A 23331-nucleotide genomic window follows, 5' to 3' on the forward strand; every position below is an offset into this window, starting at 1 on the left:
CTACCAATATGCATTTTACAGAAGCTTAAAATAAGAACGGTGCACTTCTGATGTTTTTTTAATATGTAAGAAGTCACAGGGAAACAAGAGCAAAACCAACTGAATATGTGCTGGCTATAAAAATTATCTGTTAAAAGTGAGTACCAATTTCAGTACCAGAATCGTTCTATGCAGGGGAACACACCTTGCATCACCTAGGGGCTGTCAAGGGAGACATGGAGGAGATGCTTCCTCATGGGCACTCAGCCAAGGAGGATGCCAGCCACAACAGAAACTGCTCCTTCCTCCCCAACCAACATAACGGAGGGCTGTGAAGAATGTATTTTCTCTCCATTTATTTTCAAATAAAAGTCATCCACTATCCAACAGCATACAAGTAGAGCATCCCTTATACAAAAAGTCTGGAGCCAGAAACATTCCATATTTGAAATTTTGTCTGTATAATGGTATAACTTAGAGATAGCATCCATTTCCAAGCCCAAATGCACCTTAATTCTATAAGGTAAAAGTTTTCCAACTCTGGGGGCTGGTGCTCATCTCCATTTCTAAGCCAAAGAGTTGGTGTTGTCTGTAGACACCTCCAAGGTCATGTGGCCAGCGTGACTGCATGGAGTGGCGTTACCTCCCGCCGGAGTGGTACCTATTTATCTACTCACATTTGAATGTTTGCGAACTGCTAGGTTGGCAGAAGCTGGGGCTAACAGCAGGCACTCATTCAGCTCCCCTGATTTGAACCTGCAACCTTTTGGTCCGCAAGTTCAGTAGCTCAGCGCTTTAACATGCTGCACTATCAGGGGCTCTCTTAATTGTATAGCCTGAAGGTAATTTCATACCTAAAATTTTGTGTACATTGACCCACCAGAAAGCAAAGGCTTCAGTATTTCAAATTGCATCAGCACTGTGAAATTAATACAATTTGACTCCACTTTTAACTTCCATGGTTCAAGCTTATGGAATAATGGGAGCTGTACTTCTACAAGGTCTTGAGCCTTTTCTGCAAAAGAGTGCTGGTGCCCAATCAAACTACACATCTCAAGAATCAAGGAGTCATGACAGTTCAAGTGGTCCCAAACAACATTCATTCTACAGTATAGAACAGATTTTGAAATACTTGCATATACAGTAGAGTCTTGCTTATCCAACATAAATGGGCCGACAACATTGGATAAGCGAAAATGTTGGATAATAAGGAGGGATTAAGGAAAAGCCTATTAAACATCAAATTATGATTTTACAAATTAAGCACCAAAACATCACGTTTTACATCAAATCGACAGAAAAATCAGTTCAATACAAGGTAACGTTATGTAGCAATTACTGTATTTACAAATTTAGCACCAAAATTTTGCAATGTATTGAAAACATTGACTACAAAAACATTGACTACTAAAAGGCAGACTGCGTTGGATAATACAGAACGCTGGATAAGTAAAGGTTGGATAAGCGAGACTCTACTGTATACATACATATAATGAGATAGGATATAAGTAAATGTAATAATAGACACACAATGTTGTGGGCACTGAACTGACAGGGAGTAAAGATGTCGCTACAGTAGAGTCTCACTTATCCAACATTCTGAATTATCCAACGCATTTTTGTAGTCAATGTTTTCAATGCATTGTGATATTTTGGTGCTAAATTTGTAAATACAGTAATTACTACATAGCATTAATGTGTAATGAACTACTATTTCTGTCAAATTTGTTGTATAATATGATGTTTTGGTGCTTAATTTGTAAAATCATAACCTAATTTGATGTTTAATAGGCTTTTCCTTAATCCCTCCTTATTATCCAACATATTTGCTTATCCAACATTCTGCCGGCCCGTTTATGTTGGATAAGTGAGACTCTACTGTAAATGTAATAATAGACACACAATGTTGTGGCCACTGAACTAACAGGGAGTAAAGATGTCGCTATCTCAAGAATGCAGAATGAATGCAACTTGGCACCCTCTTCACTGACATAGCTAAATGAAATTTTTTTTTTCGTGTGAGGAGAACCGGAGTTGCTTCTGGAGTGAGAGAATTGGCCGTCTGCAAGGACGTTACCCAAGGGACGCCCGGATGTTTTGATGTTTTACCATCCCTGCGGGAGGCTTCTCTCATGTCCCCGCATGGAGCTGGAGCTGATAGAGGGAGCTCATCCGCGCTCTCCCCGGGGGGGGGGGGGGGATTCGAACCTGGCAGCCTTCAGGTCAGCAACCCAACCTTCAAGTCACAAGGCTTTTATCCCCTAGGCCACCGTAGGCTCCGCTAAATGAAATGGAATTGTGGGACTTGTAGTCCTACAAGGTCTTGAGCCTTCTCTACCAGAGTGTTGATACCTCAGCAAACAAAGGCTCCCAGGGTTCCATAGCATTCAGCCTGCAGGAGTTAAAGTGGAATGAGAATGCATTAAGGCTCCAGTGTAGCCCCCCCCCCCCCCCAAAGCCGGGCTACCGCAGTGGGCAGGGCCGGGGCGGAGACGGGTGTCTCGGGAGCGCGCCTGGAAGCATCCCCGCCCCCTTCTCGGCTCCTCCTGCTTTCCTCGCTTCCCGGAGCCGGGCTTTGGGATCTTTTCTGGGCGGCGGCGATGTCTGCGCTGGAGTGGTTCGCGCACAAGTCCCTGGGCGGAGGCATCTACTGGATCCAGGAGCGCTTCTACGAGTCCGGGAACCGGGCCAACATCTGGCTGGTGCGGGGCTCGCAGCGGGACGTGGTCATCGACACCGGGCTGGGGCTCCGGAGCCTCCCGGATTACCTCCGCTTGGCGGGGCTCTTGGAGGACGAGAAAGGCGCCGAAGCCGCGCCGCCGCTTGCGGGAGAGCCCCTTGCGGGACAGCGCCCCCTGCTGGCCGTGGCCACGCACGTGCACTTCGACCACGCGGGCGGGCTGCACCAGTTCCCCGAGGTGGCCGTGCACAGCGCCGAGGCCCCGGCCCTCCGCCGCGGGGACAACTACGAGGCCGTGACCTGGCTCTCCGAGGGCGAGGTGGTGCGGCAGCCCAGCCCCGGGTGGAGCGCGCGGCACTTCCGGGTCCGCCCCGTCCAGCCCACCCACGTCTTGCAGGAAGGTGAATCCGCCTCCCGAGCTTCTTCCCCACCCACTTCCCCAAACTATAGCAAACTTGGTCCCTCCGGGTGTTTTGGACTTCAACTCCCAGCATTCCTGACAACCTCAGGCCCCTTCCTTTTCCCCCTCAGCCGCTTAAGCGCTTAAGCGGCTGAGGGGGAAAAGGAAAGGGCCTGAGGCTGTCAGGAATGCTGGGAGTTGAAGTCCAAAACACCCGGAGGGACCAAGTTTGCTCATGCCTGCTCTATATCTTGTCTGTCTATAATGTGTTGTTTATTTCCTGTCTTCCTTGGTTTGCAGTTTCCTTAGCTCTATGTACTTGAGGCAGTGGGAGGGGCTGCAGACCATGTGACTGGTTAGAATGCAGTTTAGAAAGGATGGGAGTTGAGGAATGGCAGTTTGAGGCTTGGGTCTTCTCAAGTTAGAAGTCCGTTGAGGCTTGAGTTCTTCGGAAGTAGACTATTATAAACAGAGCCATACAGAGCAATACAGTAGGCTCTCATTTATCCAACACTCACTTATCCAACGCATTTTTGTAGTTAATGTTTTCAAAACATCGTGATATTTTATTGCTAAATTCGTAAGTACAGTAATTACTACATAGCATTACTGCGCATTGAACTACTTTTTTTCTGTCAAATTTGTTGTATGACATGATGTTTTGGTGCTTAATTTGTAAAATCATAACCTAATTTGATGTTTAATAGGCTTTTCCTTAATCCCTCCTTATTATCCAACATATTCACTTATCCAACATTCTGCCGGCCCGTTTAGCTTGGATAAGTGAGACTCTACTGTATTTAATAATCTAGAGCTGATGTGGTCTATCCAATGCAATTCAGCATCCCAAATAACCCCAGGAATGGACCTAAAAACGAAGACACCAAGGCGCTCTCACTTGCAGGTGCCACCAGGAACTGCTCCATTCAGGATGATTGAGGAGAAGCAGCAGTCAGGAGGCTTGACATGCCTTTTGTGGGTATTCAGTCTCTCCTCTCCTGACATCCCAGTTGGCTCGGCATTAAAAGAGGGTTTCGCAAGACCAGTTGCTCTCATAATGGTGTAGCAACGGTGAGATACGTGTTGGATAAGTGAGACTCTACTGTATTGTCTTCAAAAGACTGTTAAAGACTGTTAAGTTAAAGATACAAACTGAAACGTTTTAAAGCTTTACCTGGCAAGAAATGTACTTTTGTATTTAAATACATAGTAGTCCCCATTGGTGCAGTGTATTAAACCCTTGTGCCAGCCGGACTGGTGACTTGAAGGTTGGGTTGCTGGCCTGAAGGCTGCCGGTTCGAATCCAGCCCGGGGAGAGCGCAGATGAGCTCCCTTCCCCTCTGTCAGCTCCAGCTCCATGTGGGGACATGAGAGAAACCTCCCACAAGGATAATAAAACATCAAAAAATCCGGGCATCCTTTGGGTAACGTCCTTGCAGATCGCCAATTCTCTCACACCAGAAGCAACTTAGAGTTTCTCAAGTTACTCCTGATACGAAAAAAAACACATGAAGTTTTGAGTAAAACAAACATGGTATTTTAAAGTCTACTTGAATCTTTGCCTGCTGAGAGCATTGAATAGAAACAAGATATCTACATGCCCAGTGATCTTCCATTACCCAATAAACTAGAGGAACACCCCAATACCTTATGATTCTAACAGGTCATAATACAACAGTCCAAAAATAGAAAACCACAAACGAAATTAAAAACTTGGCATTATGTTAAATTTCCTTTGATCAGAAGCTGGCCACTTTGAATGCCTCTGATGTTGCTGAAAGAAGATCCTCCATTGTGCACATGGCATGGCTCAGACCGCATTGTAGTAAGTGATCTGTGGTTTGCTCTTCTCCTCACTCACATGTTGTGGACTCTACTTCGTAGCTCCATTTCTTAAGGTTGGCTCTGCATTTCGTGGCCCCAGAGCAGAGTCTGTTCAGCACCTTATAAGTCGCCCAGTCTTCTGTGTGTCCAGGGTGTGTGTGTGTGTGTGTCTCATTCGGTATCAGCAATGGCTTGAGGTTCTGGGTTTTTCCTGCCACTTTTGGACTCTCGCTTGCTGTGGTGTTCCTGTGTGTATCTCTGTAGATCTTAGAATACTATTTCTTGACTTAAGGCGGTGGCGTGCTGGCTGATAACCAAACGGGGGATCAGCCGGAGATGTCACTGCCTTGGTCCTTTCATTGCTGGCTGCTACTTCCCGGAGGATGTCAGGTGGTGCAATACTGGCTAAACAGTATTAGCCAGTATTTCTCCAGTGGTGTGGGGCGTAAACATCCTGTGATAATGTGGCACATCTCATTAAGAGCCACATCCACCGTTTTAACATGGTGAGATCTGTTCCACACTGGGCATGCATATTCAGCAGCAGAGTAACAAAGTGCAAGGGCAGTGTCTTTACTGTATCTGGTTGTGATCCTCAAGTTGTGCAAGCCAGCTTTCGTATGATATTTTTTCTAGCACCCACTTTTTACTTCATATTCAAGCAGTGCTTCTTATAAATCAGAGCACGGTCCAGAGTAACTTCCAGGTATTGTGGTGTGCTGCAGTGCTCCATTGGGATTCCTTCCCAGGTAATCCTCAGAGCTCGAGATGCTTGTCTGTTCTTAAGGGTGAAAAGCAAACGTCCTTTTTTAGATGGTTTAGGAATCCGCTGATTTTCCCTGTAATAGACAGTGAGAGCACCTAAAGCTTCGGAGAGCTTTTGTTCAACAATTTCAAAGCTCCCTTAGGTAAATGGGACAGACATGCAGGCTGAAAAATGAGTCTCACTTCAGGAGATCTGAATAGTTCAATAGCACTTTTATTATCATGGTTGCATCCAATGGAATTCTGGGTGTGGTAGTTGAGTGAAGTACTTAGACTTTTTGTTGCTACTAGAGATCTCTTGTGTTGCAGTTTAGGGGACTGCACTAGAGCCTTCTAGCAGAGAATCCGAAGTTCATCAGCACTGAAATTAATGCAGTTTGTCATCACTTGAACTGCTATGGTCCAATGCTATGAAATTGTGGAGGTTGTAGTTTTCTCTGCCTAAGAGGGCTGGTGCCTCATCAAACTACAACCCCGGTGATTCTAAAGCTGGATTGATTCTCCAGTGTAAATGCAGCCTAAGAATTTTACCAAAGTTCAGTACTAGTTGTGGTGTGGGGACTTCAGTTCCCCGAGTCCCTGATCATTTAGCCAAAGCAGCTAAGGCTTCTGGGAGTTGAAGTCTACAGAAACCTTGAAAACTGAACTTTGGGAATCACTGCTCTAGAGCTTTAGATCTCATTCTTAACACATCCCAGCAATGATTCATACTGTGGAAGGGAAAGGTTGGGCCCTCAACCCATTACAAAACTTTCCCATAATTTCATTAAAAGGAATATGTGAAGTAGATAGGTCTACGTAAGATGATTAACTTGCCCAAAGACAGGTATTTCATATCTTATCAGCATACTTCACCAAAACTACCATTTAGAACAGTTAACCTGGTATGTTGTCGAAGGCTTTCATGGCTGAAATCACTGGATTGCTGTGAGTTTTCCGGGCTGTATGGCCATGTTCCAGAAGCATTTTCTCCTAACGTTTCACCCACATCTATAGCAGGCATCTTCAGAGGTTGTGTGTTAATCTGGTACATTATAGTAATGCTTTGAGTCCCCTTGTGGAGAGAAAAAGCAGGGTGTAAACAAACGTAATAATAATAGATGGCACCAATGAGGGCATGTGCGAGCCCCTACACTTTATGGATTTATAAATCCAAAGCCTTATGTTGCGGTGGAGAGGGGTGTTGTTGCTCCAAGATAAAAGAGCAGCAAGAATCAAAAGGGGAGTTTAAATGCCCTATATCTGCCTCTGAGATAGATTTGTGAGGAGGCATACAACATTCAATATATCTCTAAGGAACATTGGACATTATTGTACAGTATGACCCTTGTGTCCTTGGCAAATAGGTTCCAAGACCACTTGTGAATACTTGAAACTGTGGATGATAGCAAACCCTATATTTTGACTATACGTGGACTGGGAACATACTACAGAGTTACATTGGATGACCCACAAACACTTCCTGGAGGGTAGGTATTTTTTGGAGAGTAGATAAGTGAAACCGTGGGTATTAAATCCATGGATAATAGAGTGCATAATGTGCATTTCTGCATGACAGCTCTTTTACTGGAAGAAGGGCAATGGATAGTAAACAATTAGTTTTAAAAAGATGATCAATTATGTTTTGCCAGGAGGTAATATTGCATAATGTGTTTTGAAAAAACAAACAAACCCTCAATGACAAATGCAAGTGTAGCCACTGAATACTATATATAGCAATTGTCATGTATAGAGATTATATAATAGTGAGATTTGGCATGTTGTTTTGAAGCAGAAAGGCTAGCCTAAGGCACATTTACTCATAGGTGACTTGCACTGATTTTAATATTATTTATATTATTATTTTGAAACAAATAGTTGGGTAGAGTAGAGAAAATACATTCAAAAAGTGAATTATCATCCAAAAATAATGTTCACTTGTAATAATTTAATATTCAAATCAAAAAAGTAATACTTTTGGTTGAAATTTTTTTCCCCCTGCAAAGCTAGCGGAATTTTTGTAGTAAGAGTTGAAATTCAAAAGCACCAGCTTAGTACCTTCCAATTTCAGACAGATTTTGTCCTTTAGCTTCTAAGCATGGGAATCTGACGTTTTATTATTTGTGGTTCCTATTTTCCTTGTTGGAGTACACAGTATATTATTTAAAGGGCTGACATGTTTTAAAGAGACAGCTACTAAATGCAGACAGGGGCTATTGAAACCATCTTAAGGTGCCTTAACATGCTTCAGTCCCCATTGCAACCAATCCTCCTTATATTACAAACCTTCCTCAGAGCTTCAATGAGATCACGCCCCGCTCTCAGCTGCTCTAGCATTCTCCTCCAAACTAGAATCAGACAACACCCCACACTCAGCTGCCAGTTGTGCTGCCTGAGCTGCTCTTTGCCTTGCCTGCCAAGAGGTCCTTCTCTTGCTTCTACTTACATCTCCCCAAACAATAGACAGATCATCCTCCCTCCAAGTTTCATCCCCAACAAACCCGCTGAATGTGTCACTAGTTGTAGGCTCCTCGCACACTTCTCTCACTTCTGCTACTTTTGTCCAATCCATCTCATCCCCAACCCCATCAGTGTCACTCCCAGCATTTCTCGTAGAAACTGCTTCATTGCCAAACCCATCATCCCCATCAAACCCTTCATCAGTGGGTTCAGTAAGTATTTGCCGAATTCTCTTCTGCTGTTGCTCTTCCATAGAGTCTTGCTCCCGAGTAGACCTTTTCGCCTGCCTAATTTCCAACTCCCTGTTGTTACTACTATTCAGAGACTCATCCACAACACTATATACCCGGGGATGGCTTGAGTGTATGTGCATGAGACAAATATTTATGTAGGGTTTTAAAACACTGGTTTGTGAGGGACTGAATAGGTTATGTTGCCTTCACAGATCTGTTGACTAATTAAATAATAAATGTAAAACAGGTTATGTTTGAAGAACTATTAAAGCAACATATTAATTACAGCTGTAATTTTTCTTAATCTATTAAATCCTGATTATTGTTGTTGTTTTTCAACATACTTAAAGAGGAATAAATTGAACAAAAAATATTTTCTGATCTAGCTAAAACAGGATTCTGATCTTCTCCTTGGTGGGGTGGCATTCCAAGGGGTGAAAAGGCTGCCAGGAATGGCATCAGTTGCTCTTTTGCCTCTTTGCTTACAGGAAGAGCGCATCAAGAGACAGGAACATTTGATTAAGGACTCAGAGGGAGATATGAGGTCATAAGCCCATGTATCCACATTGGCAGATGGAACAAGGGATTTTTGTTAATGTGAAGCTTTGGAAAAGATTTTCCCCAAATTGGTTTGATGTGAGTGTTGTGTCTCCTGGGAGGACAAGTTCATTTCCTTAAGACCTGAATATTTCAGTTCTTGGTGTGCCCACTTTGAAGTAAGTGCCAGAGAAATTATTGTGAATTGCTTCTGAGTAAACATTGCTTGCTAGTTAATACACAAAGGTCTGTTTTTGGCTGTTCATACCAATGTTTGTAAATGATCATTCTGAAACTGGGTACAAGGATCAGGAACCTGTGTATATTTTCCTATCCTTCATATGCATAATTTAGCAGAGTTTTAAAACGGAGTTTCCCTCAAAAACGGGGAGCTCTGGATCACTGTTGAGTAAATAAACATGAGAAATATCCCAAGATAAAAACAGACCAAGGCTTTTTAAGTTGACTACTTGCTAGAATTTACCATTTTGCATGCAGAGGGGATTCTAGTTCAAATTAGCCAGAATCCATGCACAAGCAAATTCTCCTGGAAAGAAAAAGAGATGTAGAGGAGAGGACTGTGAAGCCAAAAACCCATTTCTAAACCATGGCTTACAAACCCAAGAATGTGCGTACAAAAAAGAAAACTGTTTAACTTGATTGGCTCAGGCTATTTGTTAATGATTTCCATATTGTGATGCATCTTAACATTTGGAGTAAAACTGGCATGATAACCCATTTATTAATAGGTATTTCTGTTTATATCCCTCCATACACGCAAACATTGTGTCATGTTGTATTTCGTTGTTAATCTCAGAAGATAAATTGGCAATGTGAAAAAACAGGATAGATGGGAAAAAATATAAAGCCATAAAATAAAACAACTGAAGAATTTATAATGAAGGCAGTGTTGCCCATAATTAGCTTGAGTTGCACAGAATACATTTTCTTAATATATGAGGTTGTTATGAAGCACAATCTCATGAAAATACCCATGACTTTGCAGCCCTCACTTTGGAGCAAAAAGACAATAGTAGAGATAATTCAGACCAAATAGCCATAAAAATTGTAATGTTAAATGCAGGTAGCTATTAGCTGTATTTCATTGAAAGTCAAAGCATTTATTTCTGAAAATGAGTACTTAAGCCACTATGAGATTTCCTGACACTAGTTTTCTTGATTGCCTAGATTTGCAGAATTAAGCAGATCTGACATCTAATTGGATTTGTGAGAAGTGCCACAAATCCTGCTTTATGCCTTTTATCTTTTAACTCCTATCCTTTTAGTTCATCCCATAACAATTACCTTGTTATGCAGTCTGCTAGCACTATGAAAAGAAAAGAATATAACCTAAATAGATGAGTTATTTGTTGAGATAAAATAATATCAGCCTCACTGTAAATGTCTGATTGTTACATTACTGGACAAATTGATCTGTGTTTAATGCAGGCTGGTTTACTTTTCTGTGGCCTATTTCCTTAATAGACTGATGTTGCCAACATTGAACTTTCTTTAGATACTTTAAGGCTTCTTCCTATAATTCATTCAGACCTGATCCTTTCTTTCATCACTTTTTTGTTAGTTCTATTTTTGTAGTCAAATCTAAAGACCTGTGCTTTTTTAAACACCCTGGGGATTAATCTTTTATGAGTGTGTATGTATGTACCTTCAAGTTGCCTGTCGACTTATTGCAACCTCATAGGATCTTCTTAGGCAGGGGTCCTCAAATTTTTAAAGCGGTGGGCAGGTCCACGGTCCCTCAGAGTCTTGGAGGGCCGGACTATAGTTTGAAGAAAAATAGGAACAAATTCCTATGCACACTGCACATGTCTTATTTGTAGTGCAAAAAACAATGAAAGAACAATGCAATATTAATTTTAACCAACATAAACCTATCAGGATTTCAATGGGAAGTGTGGGCTTGCTTCTTGCTGCTGAAATAGCCCAGTTAATTAGGGTTGTTGTTGTTGTTGTTGTTGTGTGCCTTAAAGTCATTTCAGACTTAGGGTGAACCTAAATCTAAACTGAGGGCGGGGGCCAGGTAAATGACCTTGGAGGACCTCATCCGGCCCACGGGCCTTAGTTTGGGGACCCCTGTTCTTAGGTCTTGTCTACATTGACAAAAACAATTCTGTTTGGCAACACATTTTCCCAGTCTGCAGTGACCCTGTTAACACAATATTAATATTATTATACAGTAATTATGCTTTTGTTTACTTATAACCCACTTTTTCTCTCCACAAGGAAACTCAAAATGACTTACTTTAAAAGCATTTCAATACAGGGTTGCTTTGAGTTTTCCAGGCTGTATGGCCATGTTCCAGAAGCATTATTTCCTGAAGTTTCACCCACATCTGTGGCAGGCATCCTCAGTGGATGCATGCCATAGATGTGGGCAAAATGCCAGGGGAGAATGCTTCTGGAACAAGGCATATAGCAGAAAACTCACAGCAATCCAGTAATTCCGGCCATGAAAGCCTTCAACAACACATTTCAATACAATTTAAAATCTAAAATTATACAAACATTAAAACAGAATTAAATATAAATGGTATTAAAAATCACAGTTAAAATCCATAAAAAACATAATCAAAGCTAAAAATAAAATCTGCCACAAATATCATCTCATGATTGCCATAACCAGCTTACACAGTTTCCCCTTTTAAATTCACTTTGCTGTTAGGGGACAGTCCACTTTTCCAATCTTTTGCATTATTTTTGGCCATATAGTCTTGGCCACTCTTTCTTTTGGGAGTTTTCCCCCATCATGGATGAAAATGCACGTTCTATTATGCAGGGTGCACACACTTATTTACTTTAAAAAATAAATAAAAATAAATTCAGCCTAGAGAGAAACCAGTTCATGGCAGGAATAATCACTTCTCACTAATCCACTAACTCTTCCTCCCCAACTTTGCAACTGAAATGAAAAGAAGCATTGCACTCATTACAATAGAGTCTCACTTATCCAACATAAACAGGCCAGCAGAACGTAGGATAAGCGAATATGTTGGATAATAAGGAGGGATTAAGGAAAAGCCTATTAAACATCAAATTTCATTATGATTTTACAAATTAAGCACCAAAGTATCATGTTTTACAACAAATTGACAGAAAAAGCAGTTCAATACACGGTAAAGTTATGTAGTAATTACTGTATTTACAATTTAGCACCAAAACATTGCAGTGTATTGAAAACATTGACTACAAAAGCATTGGCTACTAATACAATGTTCCCTCACTTATCTCAGGGGTTAGGTTCTGGGACCACTCGCAATAAGTAAAAATCTGCGAAGTAGGGACACTATATATTTATATATTATTTTAGTAGTTATACACTATTTTAAGTCTTTATTAACCAGTCATGTTTTGATAAATCGCCTCCTCCTCCTTCCGTTGCTGCTTGGGCTCCTTTTCTCTCCCTTCGCCTTCTCCTTCCTCCCTTCCTTAGGCTGTAAATTGTAATTTTTTATGATTTCTAATATTCTTTTAGAGTTTATTGAAAAATCGCAAAACAGCGAATCCGCAAAAAGTGAACCACAAAGTAGTGAAAATTGACTACAAATAGAATTGGATAAAATGAATTTACCCTAACAACATTGTCAGAAATTAAATGAGTAAAAAGTTCAGTCCTTGTTGCCTAGAGAAACAGCTGTGGATCTGGGTGGGAGTCCAACTGTGTTGGATAATCCAGAACGTTGGATAAGCGAATATTGGATAAATGAGACTCTACTGTATCTTCTTTTGCCCTTAATTTTTATTTTGCATTTTTCTGTCTGGTTTTCCATGATATACAGAAGTATGAAATTAAATACAGTGGTAATTTGAAGTGCAAATGCACAAATGATTTTGCATAATGTATGTAGGTAAAGTAAAGGTAAAGGTTTTCCCCTGACGTTAAGTCCAGTCGTGACCGACTCTGGGGGTTGGTGCTCATTTCCATTTCTAAGCCGAAGAGCCAGCATTGTCCATAGACACCTCCAAGGTCATGTGGCCGGCATGACTGCATGGAGCGCCGTTACCTTCCCGCCGGAGCGGTACCTATTGATCTACTCACATTGGCATGTTTTCGAACTGCTAGGTTGGCAGAAGCTGGGGCTAACAGCGGGCGCTCATTCCGCTCCTGGGATTTGAACCTGGGACCTTTTGGTCTGCAAGTTCAGCAGCTCAGCACTTTAACACACTGCGCCACCACCAGCAAATACCATGTAATATTTGAATATATCAGTTGCTGATTTGAGACAATAGCCTTTGGATCAGCTCCTTTCTGATCTTTGAAGCTAAGCAGGATCAGCTCTCCTTAGTCCTTGGATGGGAGACTGCTAATGAATACTAGGTGCTGTAGGCTATATGAAGGCCAGAGGAAGTGACTGACAAAACCACTTCTAAATATTTCTTGCCTAAGAAAAGATTATAGGCTATAGATAGAATCCATGGCGTCTCCATAAATCAATCGACAGGCAGCTTGGAAGCACATATACACAACTGCGTATTGTCTGTTTTTTCCTCCTCATCTTCTCTTCCCCTCCCCAATTTTTTGCTTTGTAAGAAAAAATGGCCATTCCTTTCTATTTGTATGGTCATTAAATCTTCTTTTGCACTATCTCCAGCATTTTAATATCCTGTCTTGAGATATAGCAGTGCTATTTCCAGGACATTTAACCTAATAACAAGATTATGCTACTTGCTGTTTTTATTTTTTCATTCTTTTTGATGTCCAGTCTGCCTTTTGTACTACTGTAGACCTGAGCTAACATTTAGCAATGACATTTCTTTCCTGACCCCCAGGTCGCTGTTGTGGATGGATGTGACCAGTTCAGGCTGTATAATCACATGTACAAAGTCCACTAGGCATCACTTTAGCCTTACTTACACTGGTTCTCCTGATGCTGTTGATGATGATGGTGATGATAATTTGATTATTTATTTTGTTAAAATGTTTATATTTTGCTCTATGCCCAAGAATTTCAGAGTATCATACAATAAAAACAATATAAACAATTTAAAATTTAAAATAATAAAATGTACATTGTATAAATATACCGTGTTTCCCCGAAAATAAGACAGTGTCTTATATTAATTTTTGCTCCCAAAGATGCACTAAGTCTTATTTTCAGGGGATGTCTTATTTTTCCATGAAGAAGAATTCACATTTATTGTTGAACAAAAAAATTGAACATTTATTACATACTGTACAGTAGTTGTCATCACAAACCAGCATAACCAGACAAACTGTGAATCTTATCAATAATTCCTTGTTACTACCATTATTTTCACGTACAATATTCTATGGTATGTACATTTACCGATCCTGCATGCTCTGGTGTTCTGTTCGACGGGCATGCTTCCAAACACAAACTTTGCTAGGTCTTACTTTCGGGGGAGGCCTTATATTTAGCAATTCAGCAAAAACTCTACTAGGTCTTATTTTCTGGGGATGTCTTATTTTAGGAGAAACAGGGTCATATGTTATCAAATTAAAATAAGTTAAAACCATGTAGACTTAAATATAAATGCAATGAATAATTACACCTCAAAAGCTTTAATATAAACCCATTTGATGAAGCCAACATCAGTGCCAGTATGGCCTTGCCATGATGATTGCATATGAAGTTTTCTCTGTGCTGTAGAGTTATTAAAAGATAGGATGTCCCTGCCTGCACGGCCACAATTTGATAGACACATTGGAAAAGGGAAAAAACACATGTGAACAGAAGAGGAAGGCTGGAAATTGCATTACTAGCTATTGAATGGGTCTAGATTAGGCATGGACAAACTTCGGCCCTCCAGGTGTTTCGTCTCCCACAATTCCTAACAGCCAGTAAGATGGATAGGATTTCTGGGAGTTGAAGTCCAAAACATCTGGAGGGCTGAAGTTTGACCATGCCTGGTCTAGATTTATTTCCTTCTTCCTATGATGTACTTGCTGAGAATATTTGGTGTCAGTTTCCATACCTATTGGCCAATAGTGGAGGCCACAACATTGGCACTTGTTAGCTCTGAAATTCCAGGGTAACGCTGTTGTGGCCAAATGTTCTTTCTGGCAGGGAATTGGGAAGGAATATCCTTGTAGCTTTGACCAGTGGATTGTCTTTCTTACTAGGATGGCTTTCTGAATTAGACTCACACTTGCAGTATATCATGAACCCTTTATCTGTTGATCAGCAGCAAAAGTCAGAGTTTCTTTTCACCCCTGTAACCCCAAATTACAGAGTATGTTAATTCCCATCAAGCAGCTCGTGTCTATACTGACCGCTTAATCTGGGACCAGTCCCGAGCATCATGCTCTAGGTTGGTCCTAGATTGACCATATGATGGTGGCCACACACTGGACATAATCATGTTCATCACCACATTGTTATCCACATAGGACAGCTGAGCCGGCATCATGTCAGCCTGCTGGCCCGGCCTTGTTTTCAGCATCATTGCCATTGCTCCTTCACCAGCTTGGGACCTCCAGGAAAAGATTGTCCAGTACACTGTCACTTCTATTAAGGGATCGCTTTTCCCCTCCTTGTTGATCACATAGAGAAGGGTGTGTGGCATGTCTTCTGCTATGTGGTTGACTGATTATGCTAAATTGGACCCAATCCAGCTGTACACATGTCAAAAGTAACCAAGACCACTCCAAGGTTTCTGAGAAACACCAGACTTTCCCCCAACTTTGTTTGCTCAGAGCAAAATTGGTAATAAGGCCAAAAAAGATGTAGCCACCCAGTAGGTAGCCATACCTGGTCTGGAGTTCCACCATAAGCTTTGGGGTGAAATCAGCCCCAGTGCAGAAGATTATTTCATACATAGCCTTTGGATTTTATCATCCTAATTAATATGTATACTATGTTAATATTTACTGCTCAGTACTAACAATTTATGGATAAGATACTACTGGTAATTCAAATAATTTCTATTCAATACCTTGCTGTTGACAATCCTCCAGTTATCAAACTGTCACTTCCTTCTGTCTCATTGTTTTTATGTTTAAAGATGGCAGAGACTTTGCAGGATATGCATCCCCCCCCCATCAAGTCATTTTCTGTATTTGATTAATAGCTGTAGCATAGCCTTAATAATAGATTCTGCCACCCCATTTATCTCCTTCACCCACCAGGGATATTTTAGACTTGCTTGCCATCTTGACAACATAAATGAGTGTTACATTTTCATCCCTGTTATAAAGCTTTGCCTTTTGTTAACTTTCTTTGACATTGTTTTAAAATATTGACATTTGCCAGCGTGTTCTGTTGAAACACTAAATGCCAAAATTGTTTCTCAGTTTGATTTAATTAAATTGGAACTTAAACGACATCCTGCAGTTTAGGACATGTTATTGCAATAGAGGGGAGATGTCACATTTCCAAACACCAAACCTCAAGTATGACCACCATACGTTATGTAGTAACGCTTTCATACAGAGCACGAAGGCGGTAGTGTATTTCTATTTATCCTTTTGTTTTTTGGTTGATCTGGGTCAGATCTCCACGTCATGTTGTTTTGTGCTAGATTTAACAGTCAAACGGTTGTCAATGACTAGTTCACAGTGGCTCTTTGATATGGCAAAATACAGGCGGTCCCTGAGTTACAAACATCCTACTTACAAATGCCATATTTAAAAACAGGTGAGACAAAAGGAAGTGAGAGAAATCTACCCCTGGCAAGGGAAATTCATTCCTGAAAGAGTTATTATCATGGGGAAAAGGTGTCCCCACAGAAGCGTTATCATCAATCCTTGTTTCCACATGAAGCCAAGTTTTTCAAAATCCAATTCTCACAGGGACAGAAAGGCACAGACAGCAAAGTAAACAGCCCAGGGGTGTTAGCCCTTCCCTGTGCTATCCAAAGCACATTTGGTTAAGACTTATACTTTAAAAATGTTCCTGTTCCAACTTACATACAAATTGAACTTAAGAACAAGCCGTCATAGTTTGGGGACTGCCTGAAATCACCTGTTAGAAGGAAAAGAGAAAACAATGCTGCAGTACTTTTCCTTTCTTTATGGAAAATGGGAGTGTGGATGGGATATTATAAACAGGTATAAGTCTGTATAAACAGATATAAGTCACACTCAACCCAATGAGACTTAATCCTAAACATATATGTGTACCCTACATCTGAGTCATCCCATAGTCTTTAGCTGCTTGTTCCATGTGGTTATTTACCTAACTGATGTGGATTGGAAAGATTTGACAAATTGGTTCCTGTTGGTAAAGTTACTCTATTTTCTGTTTTCTCAGTATTGAACTAATTTAAATATTTATGGTCATGTTAGGTATGATACAGAAATCTTTGTGTGGATGATTGTTTAGGAGAAATCCTTTGAGTTGTGCTGATCCTATAGAAAGAAATATGTTTGTATTTTGTCAGCTTCCAGTGGTGTTTCTAATGAAGAGGTTTGCCATAGAGGCATAAGGCAAATGAAATGGGACAGATATGCTGCATTCACTTAAACATTCAAATTCATCATCCTGTGTTGTTTTTGTTTGTTTCTAGGGGATGTGATCAGCCTCGGTGATAGACAGCTCACTGTCATGCACATGCCTGGCCATTCAAGAGGAAGCATTTGTTTGCACGACAGCGAACGGAAGATACTGTTCAGTGGAGATGTTGTGTATGATGGTTCAATGATTGACTGGCTTCCTTATAGCAGGATAAATGACTATGTTGCAAGCTGCCAACGACTCATAGAATTAGCGAATGGGGGCTTGGTGGAGAAAGTCCTTCCAGGGCATTTCAACACATTTGGTGCTGAACGACTCTATCATTTGGCTTCCAACTACATTTCTAATGCCGGGGTTTGTCACAAAGTTTCAACATGTGCCATGAGATCAGTCGCAAGCCTAGCGCTTCGGGCAACAAATTCTAGATCAACTTCCTAGGATAACATGTTTAATATTCTGTTGTAAAACCCAATGGCATTTATTAGTTACTTTAATGGAAAAAATGGGGGTTTGAGCCGCAAAGATTATTTTTATCTACTTCATTTTTGTTTTCAAATAAAAGAAAATCAGATGCCAATACAAGCTAGTAGCTATGCCAAACCTACTCATTTTCTTTTCTTTTTTAAAGGCAAGTTTGCACATATACTGAGTGCTGTTCCACAGATATTCTGAACATGTTGCTTTGTATTTTAAAGCATTTTGAAGCATATGAGATGCACTTGTTTTGCACTTGTGTCAGATTTATTAATGAGATCTTAGGTATTCATGTTGAAAACATAGTTTAAACGGCTGACCTTATTATCAGCAGTATTGTGGGTGTGGGTTGGGAGAATTAAAACATTCCACTGTTCCATTGAATGCACTAAGTTTAAGTACCCAACAGTTTATTTTTTATTGAATGGGTGAATGTAAGATGTAGTTGTTACCAAATGAGAAGGTAGTATTGCTCTTCAGAAATTATGTTGCATTGGCTTTTGTTTCCTAAACAAATGAAATAGCAGTAAATATTTGAAGTATATTGCTTGCTTGGTAAATGTGACTAACTGTTTCAGTGTTAGTGTGTGTACCTGTTAAGGCCTCCAGTCTGATGGTTTTATATATAGTACACACCCATGATGAATGTTTTCTGTAGTAAAGTAGCTGCATAAAAAGCACAGCACTTGCCAGTTACAAATTGTTAGATGCACCAAGTAAAATGGGTCATGGAAGAAGAAGAATGTAATGGTTTGCAGGAGATGTTTAGCAAAAACTACAGCTTTCAGTCAGGCCCTGTGTGTCTGGTGATTTTCAGGTTACGTTTGTGGGCAGAAGTACAGTTAAAAGTTTTGCAAACACCTTATGTCATTTTCCTTTTGTTTCTCCTTTCCCCCAACTTCTCTAGTACAGTACAGCCCCTGTATCTGCAGGACTAGTATCCTTGATTTCATTTCTGCCCAGCAAACGATGACTTCTCTAGGTATGAGGGCTATCCACAAAGTTGATTACGTTTTGGATTTAAAAAAGGGCAAAGTATAGGAGAAATCATTTACCATATGCAGCTGAAAGCCACGTCCTAATACTACATCTCACGTAATCCCCATTGAAATCTAGGCAAGTCTCAGATAGATAAATGAGGTTGGAAAGTTCTGCCCCAGGAAATTCAGCCTCTCCGTTTCCAACAATGGGGCATGGCTGTCAACACAGCGTTTTGGCATCGCTGCAGGAAGGGAAAAGGGGGAAGGGCTGAGGACACAGGTAGGAGAATTTACTGGAGCAGAACTTTCCAACCTCATTTATCTATCTGAGACGTGCCTAGATTTCAATGGGGATTACGTGAGATGTAGTATTGGGATGTGGCTTTCAGCTGCATATGGTAAATGATTTCTCCTATACTTTGTCCTTTTAAAAATCCAAAACGTAATCAACTTTGTGGTTAGCCCTCGTATTTTCTAGAATCTCCAGCATGACTCAAGTGTATTCTTGGGCCAGATGTCCTTCATTTAAATAGTGTTGACAATTACCTGTTGTTTTGCATATGCGCATGAAGTTGGGAAACATATCCCATGCAGATATTGGGGCCATACTGTACTTACTTTCAAGCTACTTAACAAAATCTCTTCTCAATTGCCCTATTCTTTCAAGTATATTTAGCTATCTGGAATATTACCAGTTTTTTATATGAAGTCTGTGTGTCTTTGTCTGTGCCTGTGTGTGTGTGTGTGTGTGTGTGTGTGTCTTGTAACTGTAAAATGGAAAATAATTTGATTATTAAGAATTCAGGAAGAAAGATACGAACAGTGGCCCTTTCTTGTGAGAACAGGAAGCAGATTTATTTTTCATCCTTCTGTGAATGCGCTAAATATTATTTCCTCTGAATCAAATATCATAGCATTACACATAGAGAGTTTGGCCCCCACTGTATTCAGCACTTTAGCCCCCGAGTAGTCTCGAGGGTGGCTAGTTGGATGTATTCTGTTCTTCAAACAGTGCCTGTTCCCTGTTTAACACTGGAGAAGAACATTAAGCGAAAAGCACAGATTTGCTAGTGAATTTGCTAGTTCAGACATGAAGGTTAGAAATGTCTTTTAGCTTTAATTATCTTTATGAATCTTGCACCAAACAAATTGATAAATTGCTTATGTTACAGACCACTTCACTTTGGCATTTAGCTTTGGAAGCATAAACTATCAATTTAGGGGCAAAGGGTACCCAAGAATGTAAGCTTGAAAATCATAGAACTTATTAGAACTAGTTAAAAAGAAAAAGCCTAAGCAAATGCAGAGCCATATAGAAATTGTCATAATAGATTTCCAAATGACACACTTTCTACACTTAAATCCTTTTTTTCTCTCCTGCTAATCACAATGAACAACAATTGCATCAGGAACAATATTAAGCAAAACTAAGGCTAACCTGGTTAACTTGATTAACCTTCTGTACTTTGATTTCCAACCAGCTTTGGACTGTCCCTTGTGAACTGCTGTGCCTTGTTCTTAGTATTTAGTTTTGTGGACATTTTACATTGAACTGCTAAAAATGATTTCGTTGTTAGGAAGTATTTTCGAGGCACTAATTAGGATTTCCTCCTGAGGAAAAGCAAATTGCCTATGTTGAACCTCTCCTGCTTCCTCTCTCTCTCCACAAATAGCTTAAAACTTATTTCCCCAAAGCCTTAAATTATATTGACACTTTGTAGACTGCTCACTAAGAAGTATTCAGATATGAAAAATTGAAACTGCCAAAGATTACTTTCACTGAAGACCTGAACTTTGTTTTCACTATGGAATAGTTCTGTTAGGTTGTTGAATTAGTATATATTAATAAAAAATACATTGGTTATTTTAAAATTAATGCTTTGTTTTCTATTTTGCTCTGAATTTACAGTTCACACTGCTATCTTATCTAATAATATCAATAACTAGTTCTTGGGAAATATGGTCAGATCACATAGAAAAAAATCCCACAGCCTTAATCCTAAGCATATGTAGTGAGGAAGAAGTCTCCCTCAATTAAGTAAGGCTTAGGGCTTATCTACACTGGCCACTTAATCTGTGACCATTCCGGAGCAAGAATGCTCCATATTTGCCCTGGAGGTGGCCACACACTCTGATCACAAGCCCTGGCATGGCGGAGCCCACACAGATTTATCCCCTTTTCCCTGCACTGATGAGCACAGGAAATACAGGAGGACAGCAGCACACCATGTGGACTGCAAACCAGTCCGCATTGGATCTAGTCCTGCTGTCTACATTGTGCAGAAATGATGGGTTTGTGCCAGCGTTTCGGCCAAACTCAGAAGCATCCCCTAACTTTCCTTAACATGGGGCTAAACTGGATTTACCCCATGATAAGGACTGGAAGTCTCAGAATATCACAAAGACCACTAGAAGCGACTTCATGGTGAATGTGGGCTATTAAGTCTGTATAGATGAGCCCTCAGGTCCTTGCGCGTTGAGAGAGCTTTGCAATTTTCATTGAAGTTTTAACTTAGAATGAAGTCACAATTCCTCTTTGGATTAATACTGGTTATTAAAGTACAATGCCAGAGTGAGAGTGTTGTTTTATAATCTTATATTAATTATTTTTATATAATAAAACCATTAATATTGCTGAAATAGTTTATTAAAGCTTTTGAGCATAGAGTATTCCCTATTTATTGTGATCATTATCTGTTTTCACTTTAATGTTACACAGTGAGAGTCATCTACTTTAGTTTAATTGTAAGGGGTTTAGAAACCTGTGATTTCAGTTTTGACTGTTTTTATTGGTTTAAAAGCTAAATATATTGCAGACAAAGTTCTTAATGTGAAGGCAGTGGTATATTGCCAATTCAATGGTTGTCCTCTAACTGACTCATAGATTATGATGAAAAATGGAGTTGAAAGGTGTTTTTAAGATAGTAATACACTGTACTGTTGATAGAACTTTACTAAATTTGCCACTGTTTTCAAAGAACATTCTATATTATTTTGACAAATATTGCTAATAAAAGAATTATGACACAAAACAGCTTTCAGTGATTTCATGTTATTTGTGACCAAGCTATAAAAGAATGGATATAAACGTTTTACTTTTTGAGTTATAGAAATGCAGAAGTAAACTGACAGCTTCTTTGAGTTTTGGGTCTGTATCAGCTTCCCTCTCTCTTAAACTCATTTGTGCATTGGAAGAACTTTAAACGGATATAGTTCCTAGTATGCAGGTGCTTTTTGTAAAAATGAAAACATGAGCTATCCTTCTTAGGGACTATGTTGAAAGGCAAGAGTGTTTTATCCCACATCATGCTCTGATGTTGCAAGGAATGCCCTCACCAATTAATAAAACAGTAGTAGCTCTTGTTCCATCTTAACCAGTTCCATGCTAGAAAGTGTGAAAGTCATGATTTGTGTTTTTAAAATGTTTTTTTTTCTCATGTTTGGAAAGCACTTCATTTTCCTCTGGAGGCCTGAAAGGATCTCCATGATAGTATGTTGAGGGATTGTGTCTTGTCTAAGTTTCTTTATTTGTCTTTCTAAGGTCCCTTTCTACATTACTCAGTTTTTACGTAGATTAATTGTTACATGCCTTCAAGTTGACTTCGACTTAACAGCAACCCAATGATAGGATTTTCTTGCCAAGATTTATTCAATGGAGGTTTGCCAGTGTCTTTTTCTAAGATTGAAAAAATTTCACTTACCAAGTTCAGTGAATTGCCATCGCTGAGTGAGAATTCAAACTTTGGTTCAAATCTTAGTTGACCTTTCAAATGATCACACCCTACTTCTTTCTAGGAACTCCCACTTAATTAGATTATTATTATATTGTTCAGGTTTATTTATGCCTTTCCCCGTCACAAATCTGGGACCCATGGAAATCTATAGGGAATAAAGTAGTGCAAATAAAATCACATGTGGCTAAAATCATTCCACATATTTAAAATAGCACAAAACTACTTCTAGAACAAAAACCATTTAAAACATCAATTTAAAAGCAAACATTTTAAACTAGATTTAATATTAATAATATTAATAATACTAATGAGTATTATTAATTATACTAGTAACTTGTATTGAATAACACTAAATGTGCCTTTTCAGAAAAATAGATTGTAGAAAATTGTTGGAATACAGCACTGTGATGGAATATCGCTTTCATACCAACTCAAAATAATGTCAAAGCTGTATAGTACTATAGGAAACGATGCTCTTGGAATTCATTACAATCCAATTGTTACATCTTATTGCTGTTGACAATGAAAATGTGCTATCCGGGGCTAATGCTGATATTGAATGATCTTACAAAAAATAAAGTGGAGTAAATACAACAAAACTACTTTGTCCAATACACATGTACACTAGATAATTTCTTATTTTTTAAAAAAGTGATGCCATCTGGTGGTATATTTTATATATACAAATAGAACTCAGCTAAGAAACATTCTTTTGTGTGTTGGTAGACGGGCAAGGCCAGTATGCTTGAATTTGGATTAAATAATCCAAATTATTTTGACATTGATCTCTAAATACTTTATTCTAATAAGCTGTCAACTCTTAACAGTTAGCTCTTGTTGACTGGGACCAC

At 39.8% G+C, this 23331-nt stretch overlaps 1 protein-coding gene across 1 annotated transcript; it reads left to right on the forward strand.

Annotated features, from left to right (window-relative positions):
* The first annotated feature begins 2460 nt into the window (after window positions 1-2460).
* Window positions 2461-21780, forward strand: mblac2 (metallo-beta-lactamase domain containing 2). The gene is made up of 2 exons (XM_062972256.1): window positions 2461-3060; window positions 17345-21780. Exons 1-2 carry the CDS (start codon window positions 2580-2582, stop codon window positions 17728-17730), a joined length of 867 nt encoding a protein of 288 aa, XP_062828326.1. The 5' UTR covers window positions 2461-2579; the 3' UTR covers window positions 17731-21780.
* The last annotated feature ends 1551 nt before the right edge of the window (window positions 21781-23331 follow it).

Source organism: Anolis carolinensis, chromosome 2 (assembly GCF_035594765.1).
Source record: "Anolis carolinensis isolate JA03-04 chromosome 2, rAnoCar3.1.pri, whole genome shotgun sequence".
In the NCBI taxonomy this organism is placed as follows: Eukaryota; Metazoa; Chordata; class Lepidosauria; order Squamata; family Dactyloidae; genus Anolis; species Anolis carolinensis.